At 35.7% G+C, this 18,625-nt stretch overlaps 7 protein-coding genes across 7 annotated transcripts; 5 read left to right on the top strand and 2 right to left on the bottom strand.

The window, feature by feature from the left end:
* The first annotated feature begins 381 nt into the window (after positions 1 to 381).
* Positions 382 to 2,516, top strand: LOC132903375 (uncharacterized). Its single transcript, XM_060951528.1, has 2 exons — positions 382 to 553; positions 1,804 to 2,516. Exons 1-2 carry the CDS (start codon positions 382 to 384, stop codon positions 2,496 to 2,498), a joined length of 867 nt encoding a protein of 288 aa, XP_060807511.1. The 3' UTR covers positions 2,499 to 2,516.
* Positions 547 to 2,802, bottom strand: LOC106141188 (uncharacterized). The gene is made up of 2 exons (XM_013342846.2): positions 2,513 to 2,802; positions 547 to 1,671 (listed from the first exon to the last, which is right to left on the bottom strand). Exons 1-2 carry the CDS (start codon positions 2,800 to 2,802, stop codon positions 789 to 791), a joined length of 1,173 nt encoding a protein of 390 aa, XP_013198300.1. The 3' UTR covers positions 547 to 788.
* A 371-nt stretch (positions 2,803 to 3,173) lies between these two features.
* On the top strand, positions 3,174 to 5,311 carry LOC106141189 (uncharacterized). The gene is made up of 2 exons (XM_013342847.2): positions 3,174 to 3,345; positions 4,596 to 5,311. Exons 1-2 carry the CDS (start codon positions 3,174 to 3,176, stop codon positions 5,288 to 5,290), a joined length of 867 nt encoding a protein of 288 aa, XP_013198301.1. The 3' UTR covers positions 5,291 to 5,311.
* Positions 3,339 to 5,594, bottom strand: LOC132903392 (uncharacterized). The gene is made up of 2 exons (XM_060951654.1): positions 5,305 to 5,594; positions 3,339 to 4,463 (listed from the first exon to the last, which is right to left on the bottom strand). Exons 1-2 carry the CDS (start codon positions 5,592 to 5,594, stop codon positions 3,581 to 3,583), a joined length of 1,173 nt encoding a protein of 390 aa, XP_060807637.1. The 3' UTR covers positions 3,339 to 3,580.
* A 1,626-nt stretch (positions 5,595 to 7,220) lies between these two features.
* Positions 7,221 to 10,695, top strand: LOC106141187 (facilitated trehalose transporter Tret1). The gene is made up of 3 exons (XM_060951578.1): positions 7,221 to 7,383; positions 8,539 to 8,671; positions 9,236 to 10,695. The coding sequence occupies exons 1-3, from the start codon at positions 7,318 to 7,320 to the stop codon at positions 10,432 to 10,434; spliced, it is 1,398 nt and encodes a 465-aa protein (XP_060807561.1). The 5' UTR covers positions 7,221 to 7,317; the 3' UTR covers positions 10,435 to 10,695.
* A 718-nt stretch (positions 10,696 to 11,413) lies between these two features.
* LOC106141186 (facilitated trehalose transporter Tret1) lies at positions 11,414 to 14,053 on the top strand. The gene is made up of 4 exons (XM_060951452.1): positions 11,414 to 11,500; positions 12,421 to 12,553; positions 12,801 to 13,541; positions 13,932 to 14,053. Exons 1-4 carry the CDS (start codon positions 11,459 to 11,461, stop codon positions 14,051 to 14,053), a joined length of 1,038 nt encoding a protein of 345 aa, XP_060807435.1. The 5' UTR covers positions 11,414 to 11,458.
* Positions 14,054 to 15,413: 1,360 nt separating this feature from the next.
* On the top strand, positions 15,414 to 18,126 carry LOC106141457 (facilitated trehalose transporter Tret1-like). Its single transcript, XM_060951467.1, has 3 exons — positions 15,414 to 15,549; positions 15,961 to 16,093; positions 16,801 to 18,126. Exons 1-3 carry the CDS (start codon positions 15,508 to 15,510, stop codon positions 18,033 to 18,035), a joined length of 1,410 nt encoding a protein of 469 aa, XP_060807450.1. The 5' UTR covers positions 15,414 to 15,507; the 3' UTR covers positions 18,036 to 18,126.
* The last annotated feature ends 499 nt before the right edge of the window (positions 18,127 to 18,625 follow it).

Raw genomic sequence — 18,625 nt, 5'->3', positions numbered from 1 at the left:
AAAAATCGATTTTTAATCGATTATTAATGTTAAAAAAATCATGTATAAAAATCGATTTTTCTTTTAAAAAAATCGATTTTTAATCGATTTTTTCCATAATCGATTTTTTTTTCACATTCCTAGTAACAAAGTTTAAGAGCTAGTTCAGACACGGCGGATTCCGCGCGGTTTCAAACAGCGCGGTTGAACCGCGCGGATCCTAATTACATTAGCGCCTTACAAATCGTTCATACCTGTCCGCACGGATTGACAATCCGCGCGGCTCCCGCCACTCAACCGCTAGAAAATGAATTCGCGCGGTCGCCGCTCGGTTTTATTTACTTGACGTACCTAGAGGGCGTTCAGTTGCTCCGCGGAAGCCGCGCGTATCGGACGGTGACAATGGATCGCTTCGACACCGAGCTATTCATCGATGAGGTGGAAAAAAGACCTGCTTTGTGGAACATCCAATGTGCAGAATATTCTAACAAAACGATTAAAAACGGAGCTTGGCAGGAGCTGGTGGAGATTTTTGGAGAAAATGAGGATTCTTTGGAAAAGAAGGTTCTTTTTGGTCAGTAGACATTTAATTATACATTTTACCAGGGTAGTTTACATGTTTTGTAATAGACAGTCCACCCCAAATAACTGAAATGTGTATAACGTTGTTTGGCGGTACGTAACGAGCGCGGGAAAACTATCACGTTGCCACAGTAACGTATAGCTATTAACTGTAATATGTACAACCCACCAACGCGACGCGCCATCTTGAGTTTAGTTATTTGGCGCGAACTGTAACAATTTTAATTTCATATTTTCGTGTCTTGCCATTCTACACGACCCTCATTCACAAAGTAATTAGCATATTTGTCTCTAATGTTTAATGATGATGGTGTACCCCTTCCTGCATGTAATGTAATAAGATTACTCATTGGCGCAGTATGTAAAGTATCTTCATACTGTATACCATCTCTAGTTCTAACAAAATTGTGTAGCACGCAACAGGCCTTTATTATGTCTTCGGCAAAGTCTATATTCACGTTTATAGGCCTATGAAAAATGCGCCACTTGTTTGCCAGAATTCCAAAAGTGCATTCAATAAAACGTCGAGCTCTTGATAACCTGTAATTAAATATTTTTTTTTCGTATGATAGCCCTTTACCTGCATAGGGTCGCATTACATTTTCGGATAAACCAAACGCTTCATCGCCAACTATGACGTATGGCAATGGTTTAGGATCTGTTTCAGATATTGGTTTAGGTTTTGGTATGTGTAATGACTTTTCTATTAACCTTTTATAAAATGCTGAATTTTTAAAAATTGCAGAATCACTACTTTTTCCGTAAGATCCGATATCTATGAAAGTAAAACAATAGTTACTATCACAAAGTGCCAACAGTACTATGGAAAAAAAAGTTTTGTAATTATAATACAAAGAACCCGAATCTTTGGGTTTTGTAATCCTTATATGCTTGCCATCTATGGCGCCTATGCAATTGGGAAAATTTGCATATTTTTCAAAATCTTTAGCTATTTTCTTCCATATATCTTCGCTGGATTCAGGCATGACGTTTTTTGTGACTTTTTCCCACAGAGCTTCACATACTTCACGGACAATTCCTGTGATTGTAGATTTGCCAAGACGAAAGTTGTAATGTAGTTCTCCAAAGGAACAACCAGTACCCAGATATCTGAAAAATAAAATATTAATCTGTATCGTTTTGAAAGTCTGCCGGGTCCGCTAGTTAAAGCATAATGAGTGTCTTGAATTACCTAACCGCTACTGTATTTATATTTGTTAAAGATAGTGATTTCTGTTCCAGGTGTATTATTACAAAAAAAATGGAAGAACATCCGTGATGCTTATAATAAGGAATTCAAGAAAGGCAAATCAATTCCTTCTGGTTCTGGTGCATGTAAAGGTTCAAAATACATGTATTTCGACCGGCTTTCTTTTCTTCAGAAGACGATAGAAAACAAAGAAACTATCACAAACATAGATGAAGCCAAAAATGAAGAAATTCGGAACATTGACCAAAAGCTAGATAATTTTGTAAATGCACGTGAAATACAACCGGTACCCAATAAAAGGAAGAAAACTAAAATTACTTCAGAAGAGCGATTGGCTGACATATTAGAAAATAGTATTGAATCAAGAGATAAAATACAAAGACAGATACAAGAAAGTATGTCAAAGCAAGATGATGATGATAAACTTTTTTGCATGTCATTGTATAAAGAGTTAAAGAAAGTTCCAGAAAATAAACGATTGGCTACTAAAATTGAATTGCTCCAGGTAATACAGAAAGGGCAGAAATTACCATCGCCTATTCATATCACGAGCCAGCAAAACACGCCTAATGCAGTATTTTGGCAAAACCAACAATATTCAAACCCACAAGGATATTTCACTGGATATTCTACAATAGTACCAGGAGAGTCTCCATCGCCTTTATCATGCAATAGCACTGACGATTCACAGTCTTCTATAGTACAAAATATATATTCTGACGTATAAAATAAATATCTTACCTTAATGTGATCACGAGTTTTTCTTCTGGGGACACGCTTGACCTCATATGGGTATCATTAGATTCAATTTGTTTACTTATCATTTCTAATAATTCATCAAATGAATTTATCGACATTCTCAAATAATTGAAGAATTTTGGTTCAAAACTTCTTAATTTTGGATATAAAGTCTGAAACTGACCATGAGTAAACCGATCGCGTAATATTGGATGCACCCAATACTGCCGTTTCTTCTTTCTTTCTTTTTTACGGAGCAACAAGTACACACATATTGCTTCTTCGACTTCCATGATTGGACTGTCACCCTATGCGAATAACGGCACTCCGCATGTACATCCGCGCCTGTCTGAACACTTGCGTTTAGAACCGCGCGATTTGCATCTGCGCGGAATCCGCCATGTCTGAACTAGCTCTAAGAGCTAGTTCAGACACGGCGGATTCCGCGCGGTTTCAAACAGCGCGGTTGAACCGCGCAGATCCTAATTACATTAGCGCCTTACAAATCGTTCATACCTGTCCGCACGGATTGACAATCCGCGCGGCTCCCGCCACTCAACCGCTAGAAAATGAATTCGCGCGGTCGCCGCTCGTTTTTATTTACTTGACGTACCTAGAGGGCGTTCAGTTGCTCCGCGGAAGCCGCGCGTATCGGACGGTGACAATGGATCGCTTCGACACCGAGCTATTCATCGATGAGGTGGAAAAAAGACCTGCTTTGTGGAACATCCAATGTGCAGAATATTCTAACAAAACGATTAAAAACGGAGCTTGGCAGGAGCTGGTGGAGATTTTTGGAGAAAATGAGGATTCTTTGGAAAAGAAGGTTCTTTTTGGTCAGTAGACATTTAATTATACATTTTACCAGGGTAGTTTACATGTTTTGTAATAGACAGTCCACCCCAAATAACTGAAATGTGTATAACGTTGTTTGGCGGTACGTAACGAGCGCGGGAAAACTATCACGTTGCCACAGTAACGTATAGCTATTAACTGTAATATGTACAACCCACCAACGCGACGCGCCATCTTGAGTTTAGTTATTTGGCGCGAACTGTAACAATTTTAATTTCATATTTTCGTGTCTTGCCATTCTACACGACCCTCATTCACAAAGTAATTAGCATATTTGTCTCTAATGTTTAATGATGATGGTGTACCCCTTCCTGCATGTAATGTAATAAGATTACTCATTGGCGCAGTATGTAAAGTATCTTCATACTGTATACCATCTCTAGTTCTAACAAAATTGTGTAGCACGCAACAGGCCTTTATTATGTCTTCGGCAAAGTCTATATTCACGTTTATAGGCCTATGAAAAATGCGCCACTTGTTTGCCAGAATTCCAAAAGTGCATTCAATAAAACGTCGAGCTCTTGATAACCTGTAATTAAATATTTTTTTTTCGTATGATAGCCCTTTACCTGCATAGGGTCGCATTACATTTTCGGATAAACCAAACGCTTCATCGCCAACTATGACGTATGGCAATGGTTTAGGATCTGTTTCAGATATTGGTTTAGGTTTTGGTATGTGTAATGACTTTTCTATTAACCTTTTATAAAATGCTGAATTTTTAAAAATTGCAGAATCACTACTTTTTCCGTAAGATCCGATATCTATGAAAGTAAAACAATAGTTACTATCACAAAGTGCCAACAGTACTATGGAAAAAAAAGTTTTGTAATTATAATACAAAGAACCCGAATCTTTGGGTTTTGTAATCCTTATATGCTTGCCATCTATGGCGCCTATGCAATTGGGAAAATTTGCATATTTTTCAAAATCTTTAGCTATTTTCTTCCATATATCTTCGCTGGATTCAGGCATGACGTTTTTTGTGACTTTTTCCCACAGAGCTTCACATACTTCACGGACAATTCCTGTGATTGTAGATTTGCCAAGACGAAAGTTGTAATGTAGTTCTCCAAAGGAACAACCAGTACCCAGATATCTGAAAAATAAAATATTAATCTGTATCGTTTTGAAAGTCTGTCGGGTCCGCTAGTTAAAGCATAATGAGTGTCTTGAATTACCTAACCGCTACTGTATTTATATTTGTTAAAGATAGTGATTTCTGTTCCAGGTGTATTATTACAAAAAAAATGGAAGAACATCCGTGATGCTTATAATAAGGAATTCAAGAAAGGCAAATCAATTCCTTCTGGTTCTGGTGCATGTAAAGGTTCAAAATACATGTATTTCGACCGGCTTTCTTTTCTTCAGAAGACGATAGAAAACAAAGAAACTATCACAAACATAGATGAAGCCAAAAATGAAGAAATTCGGAACATTGACCAAAAGCTAGATAATTTTGTAAATGCACGTGAAATACAACCGGTACCCAATAAAAGGAAGAAAACTAAAATTACTTCAGAAGAGCGATTGGCTGACATATTAGAAAATAGTATTGAATCAAGAGATAAAATACAAAGACAGATACAAGAAAGTATGTCAAAGCAAGATGATGATGATAAACTTTTTTGCATGTCATTGTATAAAGAGTTAAAGAAAGTTCCAGAAAATAAACGATTGGCTACTAAAATTGAATTGCTCCAGGTAATACAGAAAGGGCAGAAATTACCATCGCCTATTCATATCACGAGCCAGCAAAACACGCCTAATGCAGTATTTTGGCAAAACCAACAATATTCAAACCCACAAGGATATTTCACTGGATATTCTACAATAGTACCAGGAGAGTCTCCATCGCCTTTATCATGCAATAGCACTGACGATTCACAGTCTTCTATAGTACAAAATATATATTCTGACGTATAAAATAAATATCTTACCTTAATGTGATCACGAGTTTTTCTTCTGGGGACACGCTTGACCTCATATGGGTATCATTAGATTCAATTTGTTTACTTATCATTTCTAATAATTCATCAAATGAATTTATCGACATTCTCAAATAATTGAAGAATTTTGGTTCAAAACTTCTTAATTTTGGATATAAAGTCTGAAACTGACCATGAGTAAACCGATCGCGTAATATTGGATGCACCCAATACTGCCGTTTCTTCTTTCTTTCTTTTTTACGGAGCAACAAGTACACACATATTGCTTCTTCGACTTCCATGATTGGACTGTCACCCTATGCGAATAACGGCACTCCGCATGTACATCCGCGCCTGTCTGAACACTTGCGTTTAGAACCGCGCGATTTGCATCTGCGCGGAATCCACCATGTCTGAACTAGCTCTAAATCTATTTCATAAATAACAGGTGATGTAGCTAGGTACCGTAAAAGCGATATCATCCAGGTGACTTGTGTCCCTAGCTGGGACACCCAGGTAAACGCCTTTGTTCCACTCTGATCCATTGATCAAATCCATCATCCATCCAAATTGCATTCGAATCGGTCCAGTAGTTTAGCTGTAAAAACGGAACAGACAGAATTTCTCATTTATAGGTATTTAGTGAGGGATTGCACTACAAAATTCCCTTTGAAAATATATTACCTAGATACGCCTAGATGATTGATATTTATTATTCGACCAGGGATCGATCATTTTGACGATATTTTTAAACCTTTATACACATGTTTAGCACATGTGTATAAAGGTTTAAAACATCTATCTCCATCAAAAAATTTCGTGGTACCTATCTATTCGGTATTGTGAGGCAATGCTAAGCTATTACCATGAGTGGAAACCTGCACATTTAGGCTACTGGATGTGTAACCATGATCCAATATGAATTTATTTGCCTGCAAAGGTTACAGATTGCAGTCACTTCGTGTAAAAACCAGAATGACCCAATCCAAGATTATGGTCATTGGCGCATCCCAGAGAGCTGAGGATGTAACCATGACTACCTAACGCTAGGAGTTAGAAGTAACCTGACACATTAGATGAAGATTAATCTTTCCAACAACTAGCAAAATGAGGGTAATCTTCAAGATTTTTTGTATGTAATTCATTATTTCTTCACAAAACAGAATTAGGTAGGTAACTACCTTTAAAAAAGATTTATTTTTTCTTTGAAAAACTAAAATTTGTGGTTCAATATAAACCACTTCACTTCCACTCGATTTGGAATTTGGTTTAATTTTATTCACTGTTGTCTGTTATTATTGAAAAGGCTATTTCAACATTGTTTAGAAACGTTAAATACGAAGCTTAACATAAAAGGTTCAATATCTAAAAAATATTTCCCACAGAACAGTTTCGCAATTCCTAACTAGTATTCAGAACAGTTTCGAGCTTACCCCAAAATAATGTCTGCCCACCCTATGATTCCCTAGAACGGCCCCCAAGGGTAAACTCTGTAATTAGATATGCCTATGTGAACATAGGAACATAGCCGATCTAATTGTGATTTGGCGATATATTCTGCCTACTACCTATACTATCTATTCTACTAAAATTGAAAATGATAAAGTTTGTAAAGATGTGTGTGTGTTTCTTTCGCTTTCACGCAAAATCTTCTGGACGAAATTTAGTACATGGAAAGAATTTGCTCATCTTTGTATGTGGTCTATCTCTTCCTGTTCACTTTTGTGGAGGTCTTTTATTTATGCTTTTAGGAAGGTACCTTTAAAATTCAATAAAACAAAAAAAGATACTTTATCACTTGTTCTATTCTTTTACACCTGCGTTATATCGTTAACTGTGTTAATACGTCAATATATACCCATTTATTATCATTTTATTCTTAAGTGCCATTAGTGTCACGAATTTAGTTCATAGCACTTCCAAAATTACGCGCGAGCGAACAAAACGTAGTTAGTATTTTTTTTAATTTGGTGAAAAATTTATTGTTAATAATTTATCTTTCGAGTGTGATGCCTTACAAAGGAAATGAAGATTCTAAATACGTTGAGGAACTACGGAAATGGGACGAAATATTTTCATATTTTTAAACAGGTAATTTGTTGCATCTTTCTGGGCTAAGCGTTCTATTCTATTATAAACATGACCTTCTTAAAGAGAGGCGCCGTAGTGCGCCTTTTTAAGTGTCAGGTTTTTACAGGAAGCTACTCCCGTTTCCGTTTGACCCTTACAATCTTTGCAGCGAAACCTAACACATTCAGTTGCCTTAATGTGCAGATTTCCTCACTATGTTTACCCTCACCGTAAGAGCACCTAAGGTTTTCAATCTTTCATGTGATGTAATCGACCACTGGGAAGCTAAAAGGAACCCTGTCAGGTTGGATACCCCTGGTAGGGATGTGGTGGTCGCTTCAGTGGCCTGAATGCGGGGGAGGGGATGGTCTGTACGAGGTAGGAGCTCATCCCCTACCGCCACATCGCCAAAGCGTTGATTTGACGATGTTGAGTCGGAGGTTGCATTTTTGCTCCAATCAGTAAAATCTTTGCTTGTGCAATTTAGATTCTTCGCTGCTATTGACTGAGCGCATATAGATTTTTCGTAAATCCCACAGGAATTTTTTTATCGGGATAAAAGATACCCTTTGTCCTTAGTTATATATACGTGACATAACAAGAAGATTAATTCAGTAGATAACCCGTGAAGACACAAATAAAAAAACAAGTAAACTTACTTTTATAAATTAACGCATTTATATTATTACATACATACATACATACATATGTATAGTCACGTCTATATCCCTTGTGGGGTAGACAGAGCCAACAGTCTTGAAAATACTGAATGGCCGCGTTCAGCTTTTTGGCTTAATGATAGAATTGAGATTTAAATAGTGACAGGTTGCTAGCCCATCGCCTAGAAAAGAATCCCAAGTTTGTAAGCCTATCCCTTAGTCGCCTTTTATGACATCCATGGGAAAGAGATGGAGTGGTCCTATTCTTTTTTGTTTTGGTGCCTGGAACCACACGGCACACATTTATGTTATTAGTTGGGATATTATGAAGCACATTTTTCTGTCCTCTGCGGCCGAGTTGTGGGTTCAGTGGTGCGCTACTTCTTGAGTGAACTTATTGATTGATTGATAACAATTGCAGATCTTGGCATGCATAGCGGCGTGCCTGATCATGTTCGGTGGCACGCACAGGTGGCACGCTACCTTTCGAGTGAGCCGATAAATTTCAATGTTTCAGATCTTGGCATGTATAGCGGCGGACCTGATCATGCTGTCAGCGGGCATGGCGTACGGGTTCAGTGGCACGCTGCTGCCTGAGTTAGTTCTAGATGAGTCTATAGCGTACGACAGGAGCTACGATTCCTGGGTCGGTAAGTAATATATATCTCATCTTTCTATATCTAAATTTAAAAAAGAAGAAAGTGAATGACTGTCTGACATATTAACGCATAGCCCAAAACGCTGAGTCTAGAGTTTTTTATGCCGTCTAGGGGTGTATTACTACAACTTGGATAAATTAAATTAAGTACATATTTTTTACTATAATAGAATGTTATCTTCGTCAATTTCACGAATTAATTCCCATATAAAATGTTAAGTGTCGCCGTGGGCACTGAAATTTTTATAGTGCTTAATTAATTCTGAAAGGCCGATATTTATTTTATTGCTATTGTATTAATTTTTATCAAAGACACGAAATTTGTAGCATTATAACGATTATATCGTCCACCTGTTCCTTATTTTAGCGTGTCTATTGAAAAAAAAAGTCAAATTTACCGATCGTGTTTCCATGTGTAGAGGTTTTGCCAGTCATCTTTATTTACTACATTTCCACACGTTCATATCTTTATACAGAGGAAATGTTCAAACTAAACAACTTATTTCTTATTTGGTCTATATGAGACAGATATAAATATTACTTTTTTATGTTTCAGCGTCAGCCTTGCCGTTATCAGCCATCTTCGCCTGTTTGATTGCGGGACCAATTATTGACCGGTTTGGTAGAAAACGAGGCCTCATGATAACTCTTATCCCACTATTCCTTGGGTGGCTACTTCAAGCTTTCGCCAAATCTATCGTCCTACTATTAATCGGAAGATTCCTAACCGGACTCTGCACTGGAGCAGTTAGACCCTGCGCTTTAGTATATTTAGGAGAAATATTCGACCCCAAATACAGAGGAACAGCTCTATTTAGCATGTCTTTGTCCATGCATCTGGGAGTACTGATCTGTCACTGGATAAGTCATTACGTCAATTGGCGGACCTGCTGTTTTGTTTTCATATCTCCCCCCTTGATAAGCTTACTAATACTAATTTATTTGAGAGAAAGCCCTATGTGGTATATATTAAATGGAAGAATTGATGAAGGAATAGAGATATTCAAATGGTTTAGAGGTGACGGTGAAGCCGCTGATAAAGAATTAGAAGAATTTATGAAAAAGCAAGTTGGTAAGGCGGATATAACAAGAAAGGAGCTCTTAGCGTTTGTTTTCAGTAAACCTTTTATGAAACCTTTCGTAACGGTAGTAATATTGTTTTTATCAGTTCAGTTTTTGGGGTTAAACAATTTATCATTTTACGCTGAAGATATAGTCAGGAACACCTTTTCAACTGACGTGGATACATTTTCTATGGTGATGGCCCTTGATGCAATAAGGGTGATTTCATCATTAGCGATGTGTTCGATAATAGATAGGTTACCGAGAAAATTAACATTTCTGAGTAGTAGCTTTGTTGCATGTATATTTATATTGGCAATAGCTGTATTTTTATACGTAGATTTAGGATTAATATGGTTACATATTTTATCTATGATTGGGTATGTATCTTTTGGTAGTGCAGTAGTCAGTTTGTCTTGGTCATTTTTGCCTGAAATAAGCCCAAGTAAAGTTAGAGGGTTTACATCTGGTTTAGGAGCTGCTATAAATTTTTTGATGTTATTTGCCTCTGTAAATGCTACTCCTAGATTGGGCCAAGTATATGGACAACAGGCTGTGTTTATTCTCCACGGTACAACTACATTGTTGTGTACTGTTTTCCTTTGCTTTTTATTACCAGAAACGAAAGGAAAGACGTTGCAAGAAATTGAAGACACTTACGTTAATAATGGAGAGGGTGATAGTACAAAGTGATTTCATGTAGAATAAATATGATAAAGTTTGGCTAAATACAAGAGAGAAAGAGATGAAATTTTAATTTTGTAAAGTTGATTTTGCACTAGTTAACTTACGAGATTAATTGTAAAATTATTTGTGAACCAATGAAAGAATGTGAAGATATATAAAGATGTAAGAAATAGTTGTTTTTATTTAGAATGCAATGTTGACTTTAAGTATTACATTCCATTTCAAAAGTGACGATAGTAACAGAACTATTGCTTTTGTTGAATTTTCTTGGTGCATTTGGATTGGATCTTTAAAAATAATAATAAGATTATTGCCCTGCATTGTTTTGTAGTTTTATTGTTATAAAGATTCTGTTATGAAAACATTAAAATAATTATATTTTATTTTACTTACCACAGATGAGGTGATGATGATAGTTGTTGAACGTTCTTAAATGTACCTACTAAATCTACTAAAATCAGATGGAACCTTAACAAAAAAACAAAAAAAACATAAAGTTGTACAAATTCTCCATATGTAGGACGTAAATCAATTCAGTTTCAACAGAAACCGAAATCGCCGAGTTTGCAACAAAAGAGTTATGAATGTGGATGAAGCGAAAGAATAATGAACGGATCGTGGCAAGTGAGAAGATGTAGTCCCTGCTTACCAATCCGGGAAAAAGGAGTTATTTTACGTATGTATGTATCATTAAATTAAATTTCGCATTCATCAAAAACAATTTGATGAATGCGGATAAAAAAAGAATTGAGGGATAACAGCAAGTAGAAAGTTGTAGTCTTTGTCTCACCTTTGGGGAAATATGTATAATGTATTAAGCATTATGTATCTCTTGAACTAAAGTTATACAATGTGACTTGTGTGGACCCCGTGCTACGAGTACATTCCGTGTTTTTACGCGTCACGCGTTTAAGTAAATAGATTGAGTTATTTTTACACAATTCTATAGGTTTATTATTTCAAGTCTGAACGCAAGTGATGTTGTCATGTATTGAAAATTAACTGAAGTAAATTAAAAACTAACTGTAAAATGAAGTGTCCTGGATTTATTTCTGTACATGTTTTTCGACAGGTTAGTAAATATAATTAGCCATTGCTTTGGCGGTCGAGTGGCTAATATCTATTTATTTTAAAATTTATTGAGCTTTGTGTCTAGAAAAGCATGCCTATTTTAAAGGGCAAAGTTTGCTTCATACCGGTCATGTCGTAATTAGTCTTTCTTTGCTGCGAATTTAGAACTCGTGAACAAACATTTTTCAAAATGGTGAATATCTCAAAAACGACATAACCGATTTTGAATCTCAACGAACTTAGAAATTGATAAATCCTACATACATAGTTTTTAAATTTCATCAAAACCAAACTATCTGTTCGAAAGTTATTGCGTTGTAAACATACACACAAATAATTTCTCTCGCTTGGTAAATTAACGTACGTTTATATTGCTATTCGGCGAGAGAACGGAACGCACATTCAGGCAAATGGATGTGTAACCAATATAAGGTGGCGGAGAGGAAACAAAAGTCTCGTCATGTAAAAAACCTGATTAATCTACTTTCATAGGCGGGATCGCCTCAGGCTTCTCTCAAGAAAGGTGAGGATGCAACCGGGAATAGCGCTAGTGCATCAGAAGGATAATGAGTAAATATTATAAGCGAGGGTAACTAACATATCTAATGACTTCGCAACATTTAATAAGTCTTAATCTCCGATTGCTTCCTTGTCAGCTCCGATTGCCAGAAGGTTTTCCGTTTTGACCTGTCCTGCCACCTCATCTCGCCAGCCTTTACCTTCATTTGATCAGTCCATTAGAGTCGATAAGATATCTTCTTCCTTCTGGTTATAGACTCCTCACCACTCCGGAGAGGAGCCCAGGGTACGCCCTGGACCATCTATGGTTCTATCCTGTATTGAGTGAAACAGGTCTTAGTTCAGGATATGAAGCTTGTTATGATGTAGTGTGACCATTAAAGAAAAATTAAAAATTTCAAGGTATTGGCAGCAACAGCAACTAGCCTCCATAGTCTGAGTGCTGGCACAGTCTTCGGACATAGTGCTGTTCTACTGCCCCAGCTCAAAGAAGACCAGACTATCCTCTATGATGCTGCGTACGACTCTTGGATTGGTAAGTGGCTTTTATGCGACATTGTAGTAATGGTAATGTGTATTGCATGTAACGAAGATTCTGCCTCCCATAGAATATAACCACAACTCTAAAGCTCTTTTCTCTATCCTATAGCCACAAAAAACATGCATCTATTAAGTAATGAATAGAGTATAACTCCAACCACCTCCTACGGCGGTGAGGTATTTTGTGTTAAATTTAATAATTTTGATTTATGTCATAATTAAATTTGACATTTATATTTCAGCCTCTATCAGTCCGCTATCCATGGTTCTCGGCTGTCTCATCGCAGGATCCATTATAGATAGATTTGGAAGAAGAGTAGGTCTCATCTTTTTCTCCATTCCTTTCGTCTTGGGATGGATTGTCATGGGATTGAGTTGTAATGTAAACCTCTTGTTACTAGGAAGAGCTGTAACAGGTGTATCTACCGGTGCTTTTAGACCAATGTCTATCGTCTACATAAGCGAAGTATCAGATCCAAAACACAGATCCATGTTACTAGTTTCGACATCATTATCAACAAATATAGGAATCCTACTGTGCCATTCTGTTGGAGTATATCTTTATTGGAAAACTGCTATAATTGTTTTTTGTGTACCTATTTTGTTAGCAGTAGTAATTCTTTTGTGTTTAAAAGAAAGTCCTTTGTGGTTAATTACAAAGGGAAAATCTGATGAAGGTTGCGTCAATTTTTACTGGTTCCGAGCTAAAACTGAAGCTGCTGATAATGAGTTGAAGGCTGTATTAAATAAGCAGAAAAATAAGTCTCAGGATCTTAACATTAAAGATATATTCAAAGTTATACTTAGTAAAGCATTTCTGGTGCCGTTGGCAATATGTTTTGTAATCTTTACTGAGGTACAGTTTTGTGGTACACACGTATTAAATTTTTATGCTCTATACCTAATAAAAAGTACTTTTTCTGATAATGTTGACAGTTTCTTGTTAATGATGATTATTGATGCCCTTAGGTTATTTGGGACGGGTGCAGTTTTCTGTACTGTAAAATTTGTACCTAGACGTGTGCTTTATTTCTTATGCAGTGTTATGACCGCTGTCTGTATATTTTGCCTGACATCATATTTATACCTTCAAACTTCAAATTTATTGTGGTTTGGTTTGGTGTCATTAGTTTTGTTTATATTTTTTTCTGTAACATTAGTAAGTACAGCATGGTCTTACCCGAGTGAGCTATATCCAAGCTCAGTAAGAGGTCTCGGATCATCAATAGCGTCAAGTATGTCTTTTCTATTATTATTTATTATTATTAAAGTAGTACCAGGTCTAATAGATAGTTATGGTATTTTGGCATTTTACATTACGTGTGGATGTATAACTACAGTTTGTACTGTAATTTTATTTTTTGTTTTGCCAGAAACCAATGGAAAAACTTTGCAAGAAATCGAGAACAGTTTGAATAAGGAAAAACAACTGGGCTCATCAATTCACGGTAAAGAAAACCATCAGGATTTGCCATTTGAGCAAAGTAAACTTTGAGTAAATTAATTTCTTTAAAGCAGTAACATACAAGATTAATTTATTACATGGAAAACTATATAAAAAGAAAACTACAGAAAAAGCCTAAGTCTTTAATAGTATAAAATGTTTGTTGTTTTCTTGTAGACCCGCTGTTCATACACTCCAAAATTTTGAGGTATCAAGTGTCTCTCAAATGTCTAATGAATGAATTTTCAGAGCTAATAATTGAATGCCTATCTTAAACGAAAGCCGACATTTTTTACTCTTGCCATAAGCCAAGCCCTGTTATTGAGCGAGAACATCTGTGCACACATTCATATAGTGTTCGCTTTAATTTGCAATGTTTTCAAGCCTCTAGTTTTATAATAGAAAGACCAATCGTTGTTTAAAATTTCTAGAACATATTGCAAATCTTCTATTTTTATATTTATTTAACGATAAGACTGTGGACTGTGGATTGTAGAAACTCCAATGATACGGTAATAATTGCTAAATTAAATTTGGTTAGTTGAAGTGCTGTTGAATGTATCAGACATGTTTAGTCTCATTTTATTATCAACTAGCTATGCCCGCGACTTCGTCCGCGTGGAACAGTTATTTTTGACATCATTGAAGCACTCAAGGATGAATAATTTTTCCCTGTTTTTTTCACATATTCTTTTATTTCTTTGCTCCTTATAATTGCAGCGTGATGTTATGTCGCCTAAAGCCTTCCTCGATAAATGATCTATTCAGTAGTTCCTGAGATTAGCGCGTTCAAACAAACAAACTCTTCAGCGTTATAATATTAGTATAGATGGCAAGGTATAATGCAGAGGATGAATAGTATAATACGCGACGTATACTGAAAAACTGTACTATATCCTCTGATCACCCACAGCCGTGTGGTTCCCGGCACAAATATGCTATCATTAAGCCAAATAGCTGAACGTAGCCTTTCAGTTTTTCGAGACTTCTGGCTCTATCTACCCCGCAAGGGATAAAGTCGTGACTCTATGTATGTGTGTATTCTCTGATCAGACCTGCCGGTGTAAATAATTGTTTGACAAGCACTAACACACACTATTTGTTACGTCATGTAATTTTTTTTATTATTATTATAAGAAAAAAAAAATTAAATATTTTGTGTTGTTTTGTTTTAAAAGACGAGAATCTAATACACAAACATTGCGTGGACAATCATTAAGGCGTCACTTCGAAGAATTGTGGTCAATCTGACCCGTATCAAGAAAATATAAACTTCTCCAAATTATCTAACGTTCTAAATGATGTTTTAAAGATATACGATATAATATTAATTAATAACTTGATTAAACCACCGACGTAGTGCGCGACTCTCTTTACCAAATCGCGTAACTACTAAGTAAATAATTCTATCATTTCATTATAATTCAGTAGTCTATAAAACAGGAGAATCATTCAGGTGTGTTTTTTTGTTTAATGTGTTTAAAGTGAAATTGTAATGAGCTGAAATGAAAAAACCAGGTCGTGTTTCCGTTCATTTATTTAGACAGGTAAGTATTTTATAAATGTTTATCTTGTAAATGTTGTTAGGCGATTAACATACATAATCCATTTCTTTATGTTATGAAATAAAGTTAAGCAAATATCATACGTCATTTCATTAAAAATGCTTTTCTAATTAGAAAAAAAAGTTATTTTTATAATTATTAACAACAAAAAAATTATACATAATGATATCTCTTATTTCATTACGAAAACGGTTGTTACACAAAAAAACTTATAAAAGTTTCAACTGATACTTCGCAAACCACAAAATACATACAAATATTTTCCTGGTGGGACTCTAGCAGACATTACATCTCTACATACTTACTTCTTTTACTTCATCCATATTCATCACTCTCTTGGTGACTTTGGGTAGCCTTGACCAGAACATTCACAAAAAAATCCATAAATTTCAGGTTTTGGCAGCGATAGCCACCAGCCTCCATGGCTTGAGTGCGGGCATTGTCTTTGGTCACAGTGCAGTTCTGCTGCCCCAGCTTAAAGAAGACCATACCATCGTCTATGATGCAAAATATGACTCTTGGATCGGTAAGTTTTTATGCGGTCTTCGGTGATAATTTGGGTACAAGCATAAAAGAAATGCTCATAAAATGAATGACTACAAATCCCGTTTCAAATGTGACCTTGTAAAAAACACATGCTTGGGTTTTGAGAACAATAATAATCGTATGCGCAACTAAATTGTCGATGTAGGGAGAACATGCATGAATGGCGATTTGAAATTTAAAAGCAGTAACCAAAATTCCTGTTTCGAGTTCTAGAAGCTATAAGATACATAATTGTGATTGCAAAACATCTTTAAATTTAAATTTGAAACATAGACACACACATAAGGAGTTAAGTAAGGTTGAAGAATGAAGTAAGGTTTTCCTCAGGACAGGACGAAATCTGGACAAAGAGGAGAGAGAAAAGTCGAAAGGCGGGAACCCGGGTCTCGAACCATTGCTCTGAGTGGTGCAACCGTGAACACGCAAAGATGAGAGCTAGTTTAGGTAGAGTAAGGTTTCCATAGATTCTTTATAATGCTATTCTGCCCTAACTGTTGTTAAAGCTTTTGTACAACATAGTTATAGGAATAGATAATGTTACTTCTAAATCATTTTAATGCCAATTGCAAATCGTATATGCAGATCGAAACTGCTAATGGGTAGTCAACAATTTAAAATTCTATCATCACAATCGTAAAGTTATTCTTAAGAGTCTGTAAATAAGACTTTGTTTTTTTTTTATTTCAGCGTCCATCACTGCGTTATGTATGGCCTTGGGCTGCATCATCGCAGGATCCATAATAGACAGATTCGGACGAAGAGTTGGCCTCATCTTCCTGGCAATCCCTTTCGTTTTCTCCTGGCTCCTCATGGCCTTCTCTAAAAGTGTAAGCCTGTTATTGATAGGAAGAGCTATAACTGGTATATGCTCCGGTGCTTTCAGACCAATGTCTATTGTCTACATAAGCGAAGTGTCAGATCCAAAACACAGATCCATGTTACTGGTTTCAACATCACTATCATCAAATATAGGAGTTCTTATAGCTCACTCTGTAGGAACATATTTATATTGGAAAACTGCTTCGATTGTCTTCTGTGTACCTAATTTGTTAGCTGTAGTTATTCTCTTGTATTTAAAAGAAAGCCCTTTATGGTTAATTTCAAAGGGAAAAACTAATGAGGGCTCTAACATTTTTTACTGGTTTAGAGAAAAAACTGAAGCAGCCAATAATGAATTAAGTATTGTAATAAATAAGCAAAAAATAAAATCTCAGGATCTTAATATTAAAGATACATTTAAAGTAGTTTTTAGTAAAGCATTCCTAGGGCCATTTGCAATATGTTTTGTTATTTTTGCTGAAGCTCAATTTTGTGGCACAAATGTTTTAAATTTTTACGCTGCAGATATAATAAAAAGTACATTTTCTGATAATGTTGATAATTTCTCAATAATGATGCTTGTTGACGCACTTAGGGTAGGTGGAACTGGGACAGTTTTTTGTACTGTAAAACATGTTCCCAGACGGTTTCTATATTTATTATGTAGTATTATAACCACTGTCTGCATATTTTGCCTGGCATCATATTTATATTTCGAAACTTCAAACTTACTGTGGTTTGGTTTAATGTCTTTAGTTTTGTATATATATTTTTCTGTTACATTAATAAGTACTGGATGGTCTTTCACTAGTGAAATGTATCCAAGTTCAGTACGAGGGTTAGGTTCGGCAGCAACATCAAGTATGTCATTTCTGTTACTTTTTATTATTGTGAAAATAGCTCCCGGAATTATCGATACTTTTGGTATATCCGTATTTTATCTTATGTGTGCATCGATAACTGCAGTTAGCACTGTGATATTGTACTTTGTGTTGCCAGAAACCAATGGTAAAACGTTGCAAGAAATTGAAGACAGTTTAAACAAACAAAAAGAACAAGAAATATCAATAGACAGAGCATCATCAGAGCAAACTAAAATCTAACATTGTCAATTCTTTGTACTTAGAAATAAGACTGATAGTGAGGGTTCTGTATGAATACTACTACTGTAAAAAAATAAACTTATCCATTTAATATTGATTTTCATTTATTACGGTTAAAGATTTATTTATTTCTCAAAAAGAATAATTACATTTCATTCACTTACAGAGAAATAATAATACTAACTACTTACAGTAATTAATGTGACGGCGAGCTAAGTACATATACGTATATAAGTCGCAAGTTAACAATAAAAGATATTGACATAAGTTTCGAAAATAAAACAAAAATTACAAGCCATTTTATAAGTAGGGTAGATTGCCGTAGTAAGTAATACCGGCAACCGGTACGCAGCGCAGGAGTGAGGGTACTTCACGCGTTTACGCTGCTGATGTTTATTAAGGTTGCGATCATAGACGCAGGCGATTAGCGGATAAGTAGCGAGTTAATAGTAGAATGTATATTTGGTTGTTACTACTATTTTATTATTTGTGAATTTAATATAAATGTTTATAGTGTTATGTTATATATTTGACTTTATTTAATTAAGTATTTTGTTTTTCTTCATTTATCTAAATAAAGTACGTTTATT

The sequence above is a fragment of the Amyelois transitella genome, chromosome 25, assembly GCF_032362555.1.
Source record: "Amyelois transitella isolate CPQ chromosome 25, ilAmyTran1.1, whole genome shotgun sequence".
Lineage (NCBI taxonomy): Eukaryota > Metazoa > Arthropoda > Insecta > Lepidoptera > Pyralidae > Amyelois > Amyelois transitella.
This window is presented reverse-complemented; position numbering and strand designations above follow the sequence as displayed.

Coding starts and splice junctions, on each gene's coding strand:
- LOC132903375 (XM_060951528.1), top strand. CDS start 382: ATGGATCGCTTCGACACCGAGCTATTCATCGATGAGGTGGAAAAAAGA. Junction 554..1,803: donor GGAAAAGAAGGTTCTTTTTG/GTCAGTAGACAT, acceptor TTTCTGTTCCAG/GTGTATTATTACAAAAAAAA.
- LOC106141188 (XM_013342846.2), bottom strand. CDS start 2,802: ATGGAAGTCGAAGAAGCAATATGTGTGTACTTGTTGCTCCGTAAAAAA. Junction 1,672..2,512: donor AAACTCGTGATCACATTAAG/GTAAGATATTTA, acceptor TTTATTTTTCAG/ATATCTGGGTACTGGTTGTT.
- LOC106141189 (XM_013342847.2), top strand. CDS start 3,174: ATGGATCGCTTCGACACCGAGCTATTCATCGATGAGGTGGAAAAAAGA. Junction 3,346..4,595: donor GGAAAAGAAGGTTCTTTTTG/GTCAGTAGACAT, acceptor TTTCTGTTCCAG/GTGTATTATTACAAAAAAAA.
- LOC132903392 (XM_060951654.1), bottom strand. CDS start 5,594: ATGGAAGTCGAAGAAGCAATATGTGTGTACTTGTTGCTCCGTAAAAAA. Junction 4,464..5,304: donor AAACTCGTGATCACATTAAG/GTAAGATATTTA, acceptor TTTATTTTTCAG/ATATCTGGGTACTGGTTGTT.
- LOC106141187 (XM_060951578.1), top strand. CDS start 7,318: ATGAAGATTCTAAATACGTTGAGGAACTACGGAAATGGGACGAAATAT. Junction 7,384..8,538: donor ATTTTCATATTTTTAAACAG/GTAATTTGTTGC, acceptor TCAATGTTTCAG/ATCTTGGCATGTATAGCGGC. Junction 8,672..9,235: donor GAGCTACGATTCCTGGGTCG/GTAAGTAATATA, acceptor TTTATGTTTCAG/CGTCAGCCTTGCCGTTATCA.
- LOC106141186 (XM_060951452.1), top strand. CDS start 11,459: ATGAAGTGTCCTGGATTTATTTCTGTACATGTTTTTCGACAG. Junction 12,554..12,800: donor TGCGTACGACTCTTGGATTG/GTAAGTGGCTTT, acceptor TTTATATTTCAG/CCTCTATCAGTCCGCTATCC. Junction 13,542..13,931: donor CCTTAGGTTATTTGGGACGG/GTGCAGTTTTCT, acceptor TTGTTTTGCCAG/AAACCAATGGAAAAACTTTG.
- LOC106141457 (XM_060951467.1), top strand. CDS start 15,508: ATGAAAAAACCAGGTCGTGTTTCCGTTCATTTATTTAGACAG. Junction 15,550..15,960: donor CCGTTCATTTATTTAGACAG/GTAAGTATTTTA, acceptor CATAAATTTCAG/GTTTTGGCAGCGATAGCCAC. Junction 16,094..16,800: donor AAAATATGACTCTTGGATCG/GTAAGTTTTTAT, acceptor TTTTTATTTCAG/CGTCCATCACTGCGTTATGT.